The sequence below is a fragment of the Buteo buteo genome, chromosome 16, assembly GCF_964188355.1.
Source record: "Buteo buteo chromosome 16, bButBut1.hap1.1, whole genome shotgun sequence".
Taxonomy (NCBI): Eukaryota; Metazoa; Chordata; class Aves; order Accipitriformes; family Accipitridae; genus Buteo; species Buteo buteo.
In genome coordinates, this window is record NC_134186.1 from 1,315,933 (window position 1) to 1,330,317 (window position 14,385).

Genomic DNA, 14,385 nt, shown 5'->3' on the forward strand with positions numbered 1-14,385 from the left:
CCTTCCGCGCCTTTCAACAAAGCCTCCCCGGGCTCCTGACCGTGGCACGTGCGGTTGTCTTGCGGGGCTCCGGGTAGCACGGAGCTCCTCTTTGTTGCCTTGAGGTTATTTTAATCATTTCCTTTCCCGTTCTTTGTTTGTTTGTTTGTTTGTTTTTCCCGAGGCCGCCGTTGGGGAATGGGCCCAGCGCCTGACAGGGGCCTCGCACGCGCAGGGGCGACGCTTGCGCGCGCGCCTGCGTGCCCCGGCCGGCCAAGACGGCGCCTCCCGATTGGCCCCTTTGGTTGCCGAGCAACGGCGGCGGCGACGGGGGTCGGCGGTCGCCATGTCGGCCCGGACGCTGCCGCTGCTGTTCCTCAACCTGGGCGGGGAGATGCTCTACATCCTGGACCAGCGCCTCCGCGCCCAGAGCATCCCCGGGGAGAAGGCCCGCAAAGGTGAGCGGCGGCCGGGGCCCCTCCCGGAGCCGGTTCTGCCCCCCCCCCCCCCCCCCCACCGCGGGGATCGCTCCGGTCGCCGGGGCCTGTCCGGGGCAGCGCGGAGAAGGCCGGTCCCGCGGCGTGGGGGCCGCCCCCGGTACGGAGCAGAGCGCCGGGAAGTGGCTGGCGATATCGGGGCGGCCCCGAGGGACGGGAGCAGCGGCACTGCCGCAGGTGCCGGTGCCCCGGGCAGGGCTCTCCGCCCGCCCGCTCCCGGCGAGGGGATGGGCCGCTGACCGACCCGCCGCGGGCGCCCGCTCGGCTCCCGGTAGGTAATAGGGGAATAAATGGGAATATACTGGCTGTACGGTTACTGGAAAGGTGCTCGAAAAGTAACAGGGCATCACCGTCTCCGTCGGCGAAAGGAGTCTTGGGCAGGTGGTTTCCTCGCCACCGCAGAACCGCGCTGTCACGGTAATTGATCGTGTGTGTTTCTCTTCTCTTGAATTTGAAGTAAGGCCGGTTGAGTAAATCGGCTGTCATGAAGTTTCTGTGGTCATAACTGCCCAGAGGTATTGCTGAAGCTCATTTGTGAAATGCATACAGCTAAGGTAGAAATTGAAATATATTTCAGTGTTTCTGCGCTTGTTTCAGAGGTTAGAGCTTCAGAAATATACTTTTGGAATCAAAATAACTCAGGATTTGGGCATGTCGGTCCAGGTCCTGAGCTGTTTCAGGAAGACCAGATTGCTTTGCAATCAGAAGTAGTTTCCAGGAATAATTTTGTAAAGCCTATGCAGAAGCAGCATGTGCAATTAAGAAAAACTTCAAATAACATAAATATGGCTTCTGAAACCCTTGTCTGGCTTTTATAAAAATCTGTCAGTCTAGCATTTTGCCAAAATTATTGTAAAAGTAGAGCCCTGTGCGTTCACAGGCGTGCACAAAAATTCCAGCTTATAGCTGAGTACCTCTTTGTTTACCACCTATCGATTAAAACTTCTTTGCTTTTAAAAATTCTTCCAGCTTCCTGTCATGGGATGGGGAATGTGCTTCAGGAAGCTTTAGTATTTTCTAATGAAGAATCAACTCAGTGTTAACTCGATATTGAAGAGGTTGTTACATTTTTTTCCTTCTCCTGCCTATCCAATAGGAAGAAGTGCTAAACCATAGCAAAGGTTTCACTACAGCAGTGTGATTTTTAATTATTCATGTGTGTCTTCAGAGAATGAGCGGACAAAATGTTACTACTGTTCATATAGGTCTAAGCTTAGAGCTTAAACTAAATTAGCCATACTTGGTGGAATATCTCGGCAGGAGAATTAGATCTGTACTAGTTTATCCACATATGTGTTTTATCTTCCAAAAAATCAGGCATTAATTTTACTGAGATGTGGTTTTGTCCACACTGAGGTGTTTGTTAATCCTTAAAACTGTTCACTCAAATATTGTTCACTTCTAAGTGCAAAAAACAGCTGAAAACTTTCCAAGCTCAATGCAAAACATGCTAAGATTCAATCAAGGGTAAAATTTTATCTCCATTGAAGCAACAAGATTTTTTCCAAGGGCAGGGCAAGATTTCATCTTTTCTGTGCTCATTGAAAGTGAAAGATGTCAAGTAACAGAAGAGTTCATTCTTGTTAAGCGCTGAATGCTGATGGGAAAAACCAAAGTCCATTAGTTAGATATTTTTTATTTTTTTTTTTAGTTTATTTCTTTCATTTTCCTTGCCAACTCCTGTTCTTACTTCTTGAACTGATGTTTTTGTTTTATATGCTTCGTGTAGATGAATGGACAGATGTGGACAGGAAACGAGGTACTGTAATCTTCTAGCTGCATGCAGTAGACAAACACCACTACATGCACACATGAGGCTCATCGTACGTTAACACAGCGTATCCTGTTCCTGCAGCCTTCTAGTCATAGTGTCAAAGATGAATAATAACACTCACCTGTTCATTAAAATGCACTTTCACTATAGATCTTAGAAAAAATAGACAATATCTCAAAATTATATGGCTTCAAAAATAACTTGCTAATTTAACCAAGACTATAAATAGATCAAAACTTTTTATCGTAGCGGTCTTTCTGGCCAAAATTATATTTGTATTTTTCTAGCATCATATTAATGCAAGCATATAATTGTGTGAGCATTATGAAGGTTATTTTTCTGCTTAAGTGCAGGAATATTATGTATACTGCATTTTTCTAAGTTTTTTTTTAATTCATTGCTTAGGGTTTTGACAGGTGAACTCCAGGAAAGATTTCAGGCATTTCCATCCTAGCTGCTTATCCATCTCTGCTAGTGGTCACCACCCTTGCAGAGCGATCACAAAGGAGCAGGTGCTCACACTTCAGCCAAGCTCATCTTGACTGAAATTATCCCAGAAGGTGAGTTCGACCTGAGACTTCAGGTTTTGCAGTGGAGCAGCTGAGGTGTGTGTGCGCTTTTCCTTCTGGACTCTGCCTTGAAATGGTAGCTTCCAGCAAAGGGGTGTGGTAGGGAGCTGGATGAGGAAATAAATCTCTTAAACTATCTCAGGTTTTTTTGCTAGGTGAACATGAGTAGAACTTTCAGTGTCTTTCTGAGCACCCCTTTTTAAGAGAGATCAGGGTTATGATTCATGTTTTTCAAAATAAGCATCATTTGTAGGCTTGGAATATTTACTGAAGGTAAATACTGATATCCTGGAGTTTGCCCCAGCTTTTTTTTTGCTACCATTACATGCTGTTTCCAAGAATGCTTTTTTCCAGCATTCAATATCTCCGAAGTCTAAAAGATTCCATATTCCTCTTTTATCACATCCAAAATGAGTTGTATGAAAGCCCACTTTATCATATTTAGTTGGTAGTGGCACAGATGCAGATCCCATGTTGAGCAATCAGCTTCTCTTGTGAGAGAAAAAAGTTTGCCCATGAGCACTGCTCTTGGGGTGATCTCTGAAAGGTTGCATAGAGTAACCAGCCAAGACTATTGCTGATGAAGCCATGATGAGGCGGCTTCGCCTGCCTTTGACCTTGTTAAGAACTGTAAACTTATTGCAAGTAGAATGTGTGGCTGTTTTGAACTCATAACATTCCCTCTGCTGCATCGAATGTCTTCTAAGAAGCACGAGCATAATCCAGGTGTAAAGACTCCAGTCTCATGTCATGCATCCACGCCATGTTATGTGACAGCACACTAGATGTTGGAACGTGTCTGTCACCAGTGACATGGCACACGTAGGCAAAAACCACCGTAAATCCTCAGCTTCTCTTCTGTCCATCGCATTGCCTATACTTGGTTTCCCCCTCCCCATCCCAGTTGATGAAAACCCTTTCTGCTAAATTGCTTTTATGCTATGTTGCTTGGCGTGCCATACTCCCTGAGCTAACGCTCCTTTCTTTGTTATTTTCCATTGTTAGAATGGTGTAAATATCTCCCTAGGGACTACCTGTGCTCTAAGATCTTTTTGCTGTGTCATTATCAAACATACCATGTGAGATTTGCCCTTTACCGTGTTTTTTTTAATGTCTTTCTCGGTTCTTTTTATAGCCAATACAAGAGGTTTTAATTTCAGAAGATGTTTTATGTAAGGCTGGGTGTGTGGTTAACACAGATCTTCCGATTCCACTGTAAATATCTACCAGCCACAGTCAGCGTACTGGGACGTTGTCTGTCTCCTGGCAGTTGTCGTTATTAGTGATTCTGCAAAGATGGAGGAGAAGCCTTTGCACGGACAGCATACACAAACAACTTAAAAATATTTTTCTTGATAGCAGTATAAGGCAAAAGTTCTTATTTTTGTCATAATTGATTACTTGCAAAATGAAATATATACTAATAGTAATATATTTGATTTTCCCCACTGAAAAAAAAGTGAGGATTTTTGCCTCAGACTGCAAGTAGGGATTGTTTTATGGACAGTTTATTTGAAAAGAAGGGAGGAAGAGGAGGGATTTTTTTTCCCCCATTTGTAATTAGGTGTGTTTGTAATGCATGCTGCTCAGAAACTGAGCTGAGATCTGTCTGTCTTGTTTGGGTACTTAAAACAGGTAGTAAGCCCTGTTAGGTACAGTGCAATGGGTGCTGAAATGTGTGTGTCACCGGTGGCGTACACCAGTGTAGGAGAAAACTTTTACACATCAGGTTTAAGCAAGGAGAGAGACTCACATCAGAAGGCACTTGCCCTCATGAACACAGCTGTGTCCAGGTTCTCAGCACCTACAGCGTACCTAGCCGTGTTCCCCAGAGAGTTAATCATCTAAGAAAAGATGAACTGACTGGGACATTAACTCTCTTCTGGTTGTTTATGTAGCTTCAGTACAACAGTTGTGAAAAGCCAGGTGTCCAACCCACCAATGAATAATTATAGCTGTATTTCAAATAGCTAATCACTACCACTATGTATATGTTCAATTTTTTTTATTATTTTTATTACTTCTTCTGAGGTTTTTCTAATCCATAAGAATCAGCTGGCATTATGAGCTTCAGTAACAGTCATCTGCTTAGGAAAATTCAGGCTTGTACAGTAATCTTGTGTGAACTGAAATTTTCATTTAACATTTTTTTGATAGAGAAATAAATGCTTATTCATGATAACTCTGTAGAATGTATCAGGTATATAATAAAAGTATCAGATCCAGCACAAAAGCTAAGATGCTGCATCTGCTTGAATCACTGCAAAATGTTTTCTATCTTCTTTGCCTTAAAAGCTCAATAACCACAACATAGCCCTTACACTCAGCACTCCTGACCTCTAGCCCTTACACTCAGCACTCCTGACCTCTACATGACTTGAATAAATTGCATAACAATTCCATGTCTAAATTTACACATAAAAAAATGAAGCACGTGTAAGGAAGTCTAGAGTTCTGCGCTTTTGAACTGCCCTAGTATCTGCAGATGTTGCTGTGTAAGAGCCCTGAATGGCCTGACATAGACCCCAGTGTTACAAATGCTCCCTTAAATACTTGTCAGTGTTAATCCATTTGAAACGAATACTTCAAGGAGCCTTGAATCATTCAGGAGCTTCAGTTCAGAAGGAAAAGTAGACTAATTGTGTCAAAAGCTAAAGAGAAAACAGGCAGAGTCAGCTAGCTATAGTTTGCAAAAATCTAGAGCGATGCAAAACAGTCTTTTTAGGAAGCAGAACTGTAGCTTTTATAGATAATACATGTCAGAGTAGCCTATAAACAAAATTATTTAAAAAGTGAAAAGTGCTAGCCGTAGCTGTAAAAACAAGGCAGCAAAACCAGTTGTATTCCCACTGGAAAACAGGGTTTGATGTCTACAGCTCAAGTAGCATTTCTGCCCCTGGGGACAGTCAGCAGGAGTCGTGCTGCTCGCTTAGACCAACGTGGGCCTGAGAAAAATGTTGACATTAAGAAGTGGCGTTCCTCCTCCTTTTTTCTTTTGTGGCTATGTATCTAGTTTTCACAGGTAGGCATTCATGTCAATCCTCACAGCTGTCAGTGTCCAAGTTCTCAGTGTGGAAGGAATCAGATGAATGTGCTGTTTCTGAAGCAAAAAACAGAGACTCTTTGTCTTTGCAGTTATGAATGACATCATCACAACCATGTTCAATAAAAAATTTATGGAAGAGCTGTTTAAACCACAGGAACTCTATTCCAAGAAAGCTCTGCGAACAGTGTATGACCGGCTAGCTCATGCTTCAATCATGAGACTGAACCAGGCAAGCATGGACAAGGTAAAAAAGACCACCTGCCCAGTCCTGACTATGCTGTACTTCCGTGCTACCGTTCACAAGTTTCTGATTGTGATAATTAGTACATGGCTTTACATCACTGTAGTTTTGAAGCATTTTGTAACAGACCTCTTTCTGCTTGCTTGCTTGCTTTGTAAAAATGGTTCTTGGCCAAGGAAGCTTTGGGGAAATCCATGGTAGTATCAGATACCTCAGAACTATGTATTTCTGCTTTAATAACTACATGTTTGATTTTAAGAGGTTCAGTAAGCATTCTTTATCAGATATTTTTATATATATTAAAATATATATATGTGGGTGTGTATAAATATATATATTTCTGTATTGACACTCACTGTTTTGCAGTTGCAGGTGTTAGAATTTTTGCCTGCAAACAGTATATCCAGCAGACAATTTAAAAAAAAAAAGTAGGAACTGGATTACCTGAGACCTCTACTCAGGTGTCAGTGGTGTTGAAATTTGCAGTAGTTTTAAAGGCAGTTGGAGACACCAACAGGAGGGCTGAAGATGTGATTGCAGAGGTCATATTTTCTTAGGAAACAAAGCTAAAATGGTTCTTCTTACCACAGGCAGGTGCTAGCCTAAGTGTCTAAATCCCTTTCCACATCAACGTGAAGTTACCTAAGCAGTGTCGCGCTCTCTGCTGTGATGGAACCAAAATTTCCCCATGTTGCTTTGCAGTTATATGACCTTATGACCATGGCTTTCAAATACCAAGTGCTGCTGTGCCCTCGGCCCAAAGACATTCTGCTGGTCACATTCAATCACCTGGATGCGATCAAGGATTTCATACACGATTCCCCTGGCATTCTGAACCAGGTGGATGAAACTTTCCGACAGCTGATTCAAGTAAGAATCCTTAGAAAAATGGTGGGACACAGTGTGGTTTGAGATTTTTAAATTTTTTTTCCCCAAGCTAATCTCAGAGACTAAATACTACATCAGTAAGTGCCATATCAAGTGTGGAGGTTGATATGTTCTCAACCTCAGATAACCATCCAAATGACCTTCCCCTCTTTTTAACCTGAGAGAAACAAATTGGTGTCCCAGTTAGCAACTTTTGCTCATGTAACTGCTGTAATTCTTTGGACAAAGAATATGAGTCTCCCAGTGAAAGGGAACTGGTTTCATAAAATGTTAAAAGTTCTGGGAAGTCATTAAATGTTTCTAAAGGGCTTCTGGAGAGGGAGATGTCTATGAGTCAAGTGTTATTTTTTTCTACTGGCTCAATTTAAATCAATGCATTGCTTATTCAGCCTGATCAAAGTCTCCACTGACTTCAGCAGAAGTTAAATCAGACTCTTAGTCACAGATAATAGTTACTGATAATGACCAGCAGCCCCCCCTTATATAACTTCTGCTTCCCCTACCACACGTACCATTTTTGGCCACCAGTATTGTGATACACTTGTTTCCACCTTTACCTGGGTTGGACATGGTACACTTGCAAAGCCTTACATGACCGTTTTTCTTTTCCAGACATACAGCTGTCTCTCTGCTGGTGAATTTCAGCTCATCAGGCAAACACTCCTTATTTTTTTTCAGGACATGCACATAAGGGTAAGAGCTCAATACAACTAGTCAGTAAGAATGAAAGGGAGTTTGTGGCTAGAATATGAAGGTATGTTATAATTACAGTGTAGGTTTGATTTTGTTACTTATGCTTTTCAGTCATCGTGATGTGCTTGTATTTCACACATTGAGCACATCTACTACAATAATAATTCTAAAATGATATGAAAAAAGGAATCTCTACTAGTACAGATTTGCTAGTTGATAAATATGTGTTTTCTTTTAGAAGAAACTTGATATGAAACTTGGAACCTGAGCTCGAAGTCATGGGGCCTGATATTCTCTAAATAAATTGATCATACTCAAGTGCATTAACAGTGCATATTTTTATAATTTTTTTTTTTTAAATTTTAGATTAGCGTGCCCATCCTGTGGACCATAATTGTACATTGCTGGCTTTGGCCTGTATCATAGTCTCTACATATACACCAAAATCTCTAGGAAACCTACCCCAGTCTAGGCAGGAAGGCTCCAAGGTCAGACTTCAAAGAATTCAGATCAGAAGATACGTAATTGATTTTCTCAAAGGTGGAATATTCTTTTACAGGTCTCTATCTTCCTGAAGGATAAAGTGCAAAACTCTAATGGTCGCTTTGTGCTGCCCATATCAGGCCCCGTTCCTTGGGGTACTGAAGTTCCAGGACTCATCAGGTGAGTTCTGAACTGCTGCTTATACTGTTTGTAGTGCCTTGCATGTATGGCTGCTCACAGAGGAAGTCAGTCCCAGAGGTCTGATAGGAATCGAGCTTAGACTGTCATTCATGTTGCACGGATTGCTGAACCTCCAGGAAGTACTATTTAAAGGGCAGGATCTGGGAATAAGTCACCCAGCAATCAAATACTAAGATGTGTCGGGCATTCTCTGTTCCAGTAAATTAGCTATTAGTAATTTATCCTATAAAATAGGCATTCACCAACATACAGAATAGGGTTTTATTCCCCTTTTTCTTGTGCAGTAAGAAGAGGAAGTCAGTACTGAAAATCAGTAATAAAAGTACTAAACATGTTTCAATAATAACTTGCTTTTAAGGATATTTAATCACAATGGAGATGAAGTTAAAAGGACTGAGTTCACCACTGATGGAAATTACGTTACTCCACAAAGGGAAGGATCTTTTGATCTTTATGGAGACAGAGTCCTTAAACTTGGAACAAATATGTAAGTAATATTTGTCCTACATAGAAACATTAAGTAAATGGTGATGGTTATGGATTTGTTCAGAAGCACATCTTCAGCCTTGTGTATTTTTGCCTTTCACCATCAACAGCTTGACTTTTTTACAAAGTGATGTCCTGAAACAGAACGCATGTGGACAGATGTGTATAAAGAGCTGTGGAAAAGAGCAAAAGTTTGATTTATGTCTGCAGTAGAGCTGAGTAAAGAGTGTTCTTATCTGGTACTGCATATTATATGAAATGTAATTTAATTTTAACTGTATTCAAGAAATCCTTTCTTTTCTCTATGTTTGTCTTAATGTAATTTTTCCATTCAAAGAGTAAGAGAGAGCAGTGTTCTTACAGCTTTGTTGCTCACACATTTTAGTGCCTTGATACTCCATAAAACTGAACTGTAACTTCTCATTTCAGTTATTTAGAGTCTTCAGAAAAATATCCTGAAATCGTAGATACTGTGCTGCTTCCTCCAGTTCCTGTATCTCATACAAGTAACAGGTTGCTCTTCCTCATGTGTTTTTCCCTCTAGGTATAGTGTTAGTCGGCCAGTAGAGACACACATGTCAGGATCATCCAAAAACTTGGCATCCCATGCAAAGGTCAGTGTTGTTCTGCTCCTGTCACTGGTTAACTGGCTAGCTAGTCTGTGTCAGTGAGTCCTGCAGCCGGTCACACATGGTGGGAGCATTTCCTTTGAGCAGTTTCACCACATCCACCAGATTTTACATTCTGCTTCCCTTGTCTCTTAATAGATGGGGTCACCGAATGAAACACCCACAGCTGTCATCTCCAAAACATTTACTATACAGTTGCACTATCTTCCCCTTTGTTCATTTCCTTTCTCAGGGAAACAATAACCATCTTTTTAGTCTGCAGTTATGGGATAACTTCAGGGGAACCTGTTCTGTTGCCTTCTCGGAGCCCCATCCAATCCTCCACAGTCCCTTCTGAGCTAGGGGAAGGGCATGTTTTCCTAAAGAATCTTACATGCAGGATTATGCAATGGTGTACTTGCTTCCTATTTTAATCTCTCCAGAAAACAGAAAGCTGGTTTTACAGATTTCTCAGCTGTTCAATTTAGCTGGAAAATTATCTTGTCCTGGGTCTATAAATTCAAGCAACCATTTTAAATATATAGCTGATAATTACTAGTTATCTGCACAATCTGTACCATTAACAACACAGAAATGTATTTATATCACTCTGAAGAACATTTATGTAAAATCAGAAAACACAAAAATTATTGCAGTCCTCATCTCCCTGGTAACCTGACCAATGAACCCATTGCTGTTTTCTGCAGGAGAATATAGTCCCTAATCCTCTTGCTAAAGAAGAACTGAACTTTTTGGCCAGGCTGCTGGGAGGTCTGGAGATCAAGGAACCCGGGGGCAGTGAGACAGGATTTCGACTGAATTTGTTCACAACCGACGAGGAGGAAGAGTATGCTCAAGTCCTTCTTGGTTGGGGTTTGTGCTGTAGTGCCATGTGGACAGCCCTGGAGACAAAAGCTGGCCCTTAACAGCTTTAGGGACAGAATAGCAGGGTTTTTAGCATTTTGTTATTCTGGTCCAGATGGTCCCCACAGGAACAAAAGAGGAGCAGTTTCCCTGGCTTGACCTTTTTATTACAGCTGTCAGCAAGAACAGCCATTTCCCTTACTGGTGTCTCCCGTGATGCACAGCCTTGCATTCCCTCCACGTGACAGTGGCGGTCAGCAGCAGGTGACAATCTGTGCTTAGTTCTGTCCCATGGAACAGAGACATCCCTTCAGCCCTTTTAGCTCTCCTCTCCCCCAAATGCATCTAGGTATTTTAGAGGCAAGAATATAACTGATGGAGGTGATGAGCCTGAGAGGCTTGAACACTGTAGCCCCCTCCTGGCAGGGAGTACAAGGGTAACAAGACTTTTTGTTATGTGATTTCTGCAGAATGATTTTACCTGCTTTTATTCTCAACTAGAGAGATATTCCTGCTGTTCTACACTTAGCATAAAAAATCCAAGACAGGGAAAAGTCTCCAAACTGGGGTCAATGCCTTAATTTGCCTAGTAGGAATAGCAACATTGTCCAAACTTTGTGCCTGCAGGAGCCTCATGGAATCTGATTTTTATAATTTATTTGTATGTCTTCATGAGATTAAGTACTCTTTTCATGTTTTTTTATCAAGACACGCTGCATTGACTAGACCAGAGGAGCTATCTTACAAGGTTATCAACATAGAAGCCACGCAGGTACGTACAGTGTGTTTCAGACCTTTGATTCTCATCATTCTGCCTTGCTAAGAACTGTGGTTCACCCAGAGTGGTAACTTTAAAAATACTTTTTTTTTCCCCTATGTCAGTTAAGCTCATAAATAAGTAGTGGCAGTATTTTCTGCCAAGCCTGTGGATTTGGGGACTATTTAATAGGAGAACTTGAAACCTGACAAATGGTAGAGGAAGTTTTTAGCTGCATAGGATGGAGAACTGTTACTGGATCATTTGCCTGCTGGCCCATTTTAAAGAGGCTCGCAGGTGTCAGCAGGTGCTGCGGCAAGTCCCAGTCCCTCCAGTACATGCCAGCAAAGGCCCGTGTTAGCAGGCGCTGGGGCACGTCCCAGTCTGCCCAGTACACCCTAGCAAAGGCCTGCGTTAGCAGGCACTGGGGCATGTCCCAGTCTGCTCAGTGGACCCCAGCGAAGGCCCGCGTTAGCAGGCACTGGGGCACGTCCCAGTCCGCCCAGTAGACCCCAGCGAAGGCCTGTGTTAGCAGGCGCTGGGGCAGATCCCAGTCCCCCAGTAGAACCTAGCGAAAGCCCACGTTAGCAGGCGCTGGGGCACGTCCCAGTACACCCAGTACACCCCAGCAAAGGCCCGCAATAGCAGGTGGTACGGCAGATCCGAGTCCGCCCAGTACACCCCAGCAAAGGCCTGCCTTAGCAGGCACTGGGACGCATCCCAGTCCCCCAGTACACCCCAGCAAAGGCCCGCATTAGCAGGCACTGGGACGCATCCCAGTCCCCCAGCAGACCCCAGCGAAGGCCCGTGTTAGCAGGCACTGGGGCACGTCCCAGTCCACCCAGCAGACCCCAGCGAAGGCCCGCGTTAGCAGGCGCTGGGGCATGTCCCAGTCCCCCAGTAGACCCCAGCGAAGGCCCGCATTAGCAGGCCCTGGGGCACGTCCCAGTCTGCCCAGTGGACCCCAGCGAAGGCCCGCGTTAGCAGGCGGTAGGGCAGATCCCAGTCCGCCCAGCAGACCCCAGCGAAGGCCCGCGTACGCGGGGCAGGCGCGCTGAGACGCGGTGTCTCTCCCCGCAGGAACCGGGGCGGCGGGCGGAGCTCTCCCGCATCCTGGGGGAGCTGGAGGTGGCGGATCCGCGCCCGGCGAGCTCCGGGAAGGGCGAGGACCTGCTGGCGCTGATGGACGGGCTCTGAGCGGCGTGGAACGGCGGGGGCGGGCCGGGGCGGGCGGCGGGGCGCAGTGCGCAGGCGGGGCCGCCCCTTCCTGCCGCCGGGGCGGGCGGGCGAGCGAGCGAGCGAGTGAGTGTGCAAGGGGAGGGGCGGCCCCGGCGCGCGCCCGAGCCTGGGCGGGGTGCGTGTGCAAAGGGGAGGAGCGGCGCGGGCGAGCGTGCAAGGGGAGGAGGCGGGCAGCGCACGTGCGGAGCGGGGGGGGGGGGAGTGTGCAAGGGCGGGAGGAGCGTTTGTGCGTGCAAGGGGCGGCACGTGGAGAACGGGAGCGACCGCTGGGAGAGGGGCGGCGTGCAAGCGAGCGTGCAAGGGGAGCAGGCGGCGAGGACCCCAGCGTGCTGGGCCGGGGAGGGGGGGGCACACGGAGAATGTGAGGAGTCAACTTGGGAGAGGGGCGGCGTGCGGGTGAGTGTGCAAGGGGTGGTACGTACGCGTACGAGCGTGCAAGGTGAGGAGGGTGGGTTTCCCCGGAGGCGGGCGCCCGGCCGGGGCGCAGCACGGCGTCTCCCTCTTCCCCGCCGCAGCCGCGCGATGGACGTCAGCCACTCCGTCAAGGAGCGCACCATCGCCGAGAACAGCCTGGTCATCCTGCTGCAGGGCCTGCACGGCCACGTCACCACCGTGGACCTCCGCGACGAGAGCACGGCCACGGGGCGCGTCACCAACGTGGACGCCTTCATGAACATGCGGCTGGCCGAGGTGACCTTCACGGACAGGCAGGGCACGGTGTCCCGCCTGGACGAGCTCTTTGTGACCGGCAGGAACGTCCGCTACGTCCACATCCCCGACGAGGTGGACATCAGGGCCACCATCGAGCGGCAGCTGCAGGCCATCCACAGGGTCCGCTACTTCGGGGGCCGCGACAAGGGCAGGAAGGAGTTCCCTCGTGCCAAGCACAAGTGAGGCCCCGGCGCTGCCCGCAGCCCTGCCCGCGGCAGGGCCGGGATGGAGCTGCCCCTTTGACCGGACTGCCAGCCGCCTCCACATCTCACCCCAGACTTCTCGCCCAGGGACTCGCAGCTCTGCTGCTCCCCTGGCTGGTGGGGTAGCACAGTTAATTTTTTTTTGTAATGAATAACCCTGCTTAAAAGGGTCTGTGATCTCTCAGCTCATTTCTTGTTCTTGACTATTCATGTCCCTCCTCTGATGGCCAGACAAAGCCCTTTTGGCCAAAGCCACAGCCTGGGGTTGTTGCTCGGCCACAGCCCCTCGCAGCCTTCCTGCTGCCCACGGCTTTGCCTTCCTCTGCCAGCATTGCTGCGCGCAGGAGCTGGAGACACTGGTCCCGAGCTGGGGAGGGGGTTGGTCGTGGTCTGTCCTCTTGCCTTCCTGCTAGACAGCCGCCGTTCTGAAAGTGTTTTAACGGGAAGAGGGTGAGACGAACATCTGTCTGGAGCGGAGCAGGGCTGAGCTCGCAGGCGAAGGGGCAGCACTGTCTGCCTGGAAAAGCACGAAGGTGCTTTGCCCAGGACACAGGGAATGCTGCTGCTGCTGCCGGCTCTTCTGCTTCCCCACTCCTCCATCACCCTTTGCCCAAAGCCTGCGGCTCCTTCCTCAGCCCACTGCGCAGTCAACAGATGACTTCACCCTGTTTCCACAGGGATCCCTTTGTTACCCAGCGCCGTCCAGGCTCCTCTGAGACAGATCTCGGTGGCTCTCTCTCCCCCCCGGCGCATGCCGTGGGCAGAGCTCTGGGCCTGGGCGCCTCGCTGGAGCGGTCAGCGGCTCTGGGGCAGACCCCGAGGACCGAAGACCCGCTTGGGTGAAGACGGGGGATTTTTAAGAGCTCGCCCGTAAGAAACTGCACACGAATAGGGACCGCATGTCCCTGCCACAGCCGGGGGCGGGCTGGGGACGACTCCAGCGGTGGGAGCGGCTCGTGGCGCGGTTTGTGTGGGCGTCAGGGAGGCCGCTCGGGCGGGAGGGTTTGGCGGAGGTGCCGTGGGCCTGCTTCCCGCTGGGGAGAGGAGTCGGGTGGAGGGGCTGGAGCCTATGGCATGGCTGCCCCGTGCCCCCGGCCAGGGCCTGGCTGCGGGGAGCGGGGCCGAGTGTCACGGGTGGCTCAGGGG

General features: G+C 47.3%; 2 protein-coding genes across 5 annotated transcripts; both read left to right on the plus strand.

Annotated features, from left to right (window-relative positions):
- Window positions 1-272: 272 nt before the first annotated feature.
- OSCP1 (organic solute carrier partner 1) lies at window positions 273-12,357 on the plus strand. 3 transcript variants are annotated; one of them, XM_075047240.1, is made up of 11 exons: window positions 289-437; window positions 2,206-2,235; window positions 5,955-6,109; window positions 6,809-6,976; window positions 7,607-7,687; window positions 8,247-8,350; window positions 8,730-8,858; window positions 9,402-9,471; window positions 10,173-10,312; window positions 11,038-11,101; window positions 12,167-12,357. In XM_075047240.1, the coding sequence occupies exons 1-11, from the start codon at window positions 326-328 to the stop codon at window positions 12,281-12,283; spliced, it is 1,170 nt and encodes a 389-aa protein (XP_074903341.1). In that variant the 5' UTR covers window positions 289-325; the 3' UTR covers window positions 12,284-12,357. The 3 variants fall into 3 exon arrangements, with proteins under 3 accessions (XP_074903339.1, XP_074903341.1, XP_074903340.1); XM_075047239.1 differs by lacking the exon at window positions 2,206-2,235 and adding an exon at window positions 2,656-2,810 and having other exon boundaries at window positions 308-437; window positions 12,167-12,351; XM_075047238.1 differs by lacking the exon at window positions 2,206-2,235 and having other exon boundaries at window positions 273-437; window positions 12,167-12,351.
- Window positions 12,349-13,440, plus strand: LSM10 (LSM10, U7 small nuclear RNA associated). Of its 2 annotated transcripts, none has more exons than XM_075047242.1 (2): window positions 12,349-12,388; window positions 12,841-13,440. In XM_075047242.1, the coding sequence occupies exon 2, from the start codon at window positions 12,848-12,850 to the stop codon at window positions 13,217-13,219; it is 372 nt and encodes a 123-aa protein (XP_074903343.1). In that variant the 5' UTR covers window positions 12,349-12,388; window positions 12,841-12,847; the 3' UTR covers window positions 13,220-13,440. The 2 variants fall into 2 exon arrangements, with proteins under 2 accessions (XP_074903343.1, XP_074903344.1); XM_075047243.1 differs by having other exon boundaries at window positions 12,353-12,440.
- The last annotated feature ends 945 nt before the right edge of the window (window positions 13,441-14,385 follow it).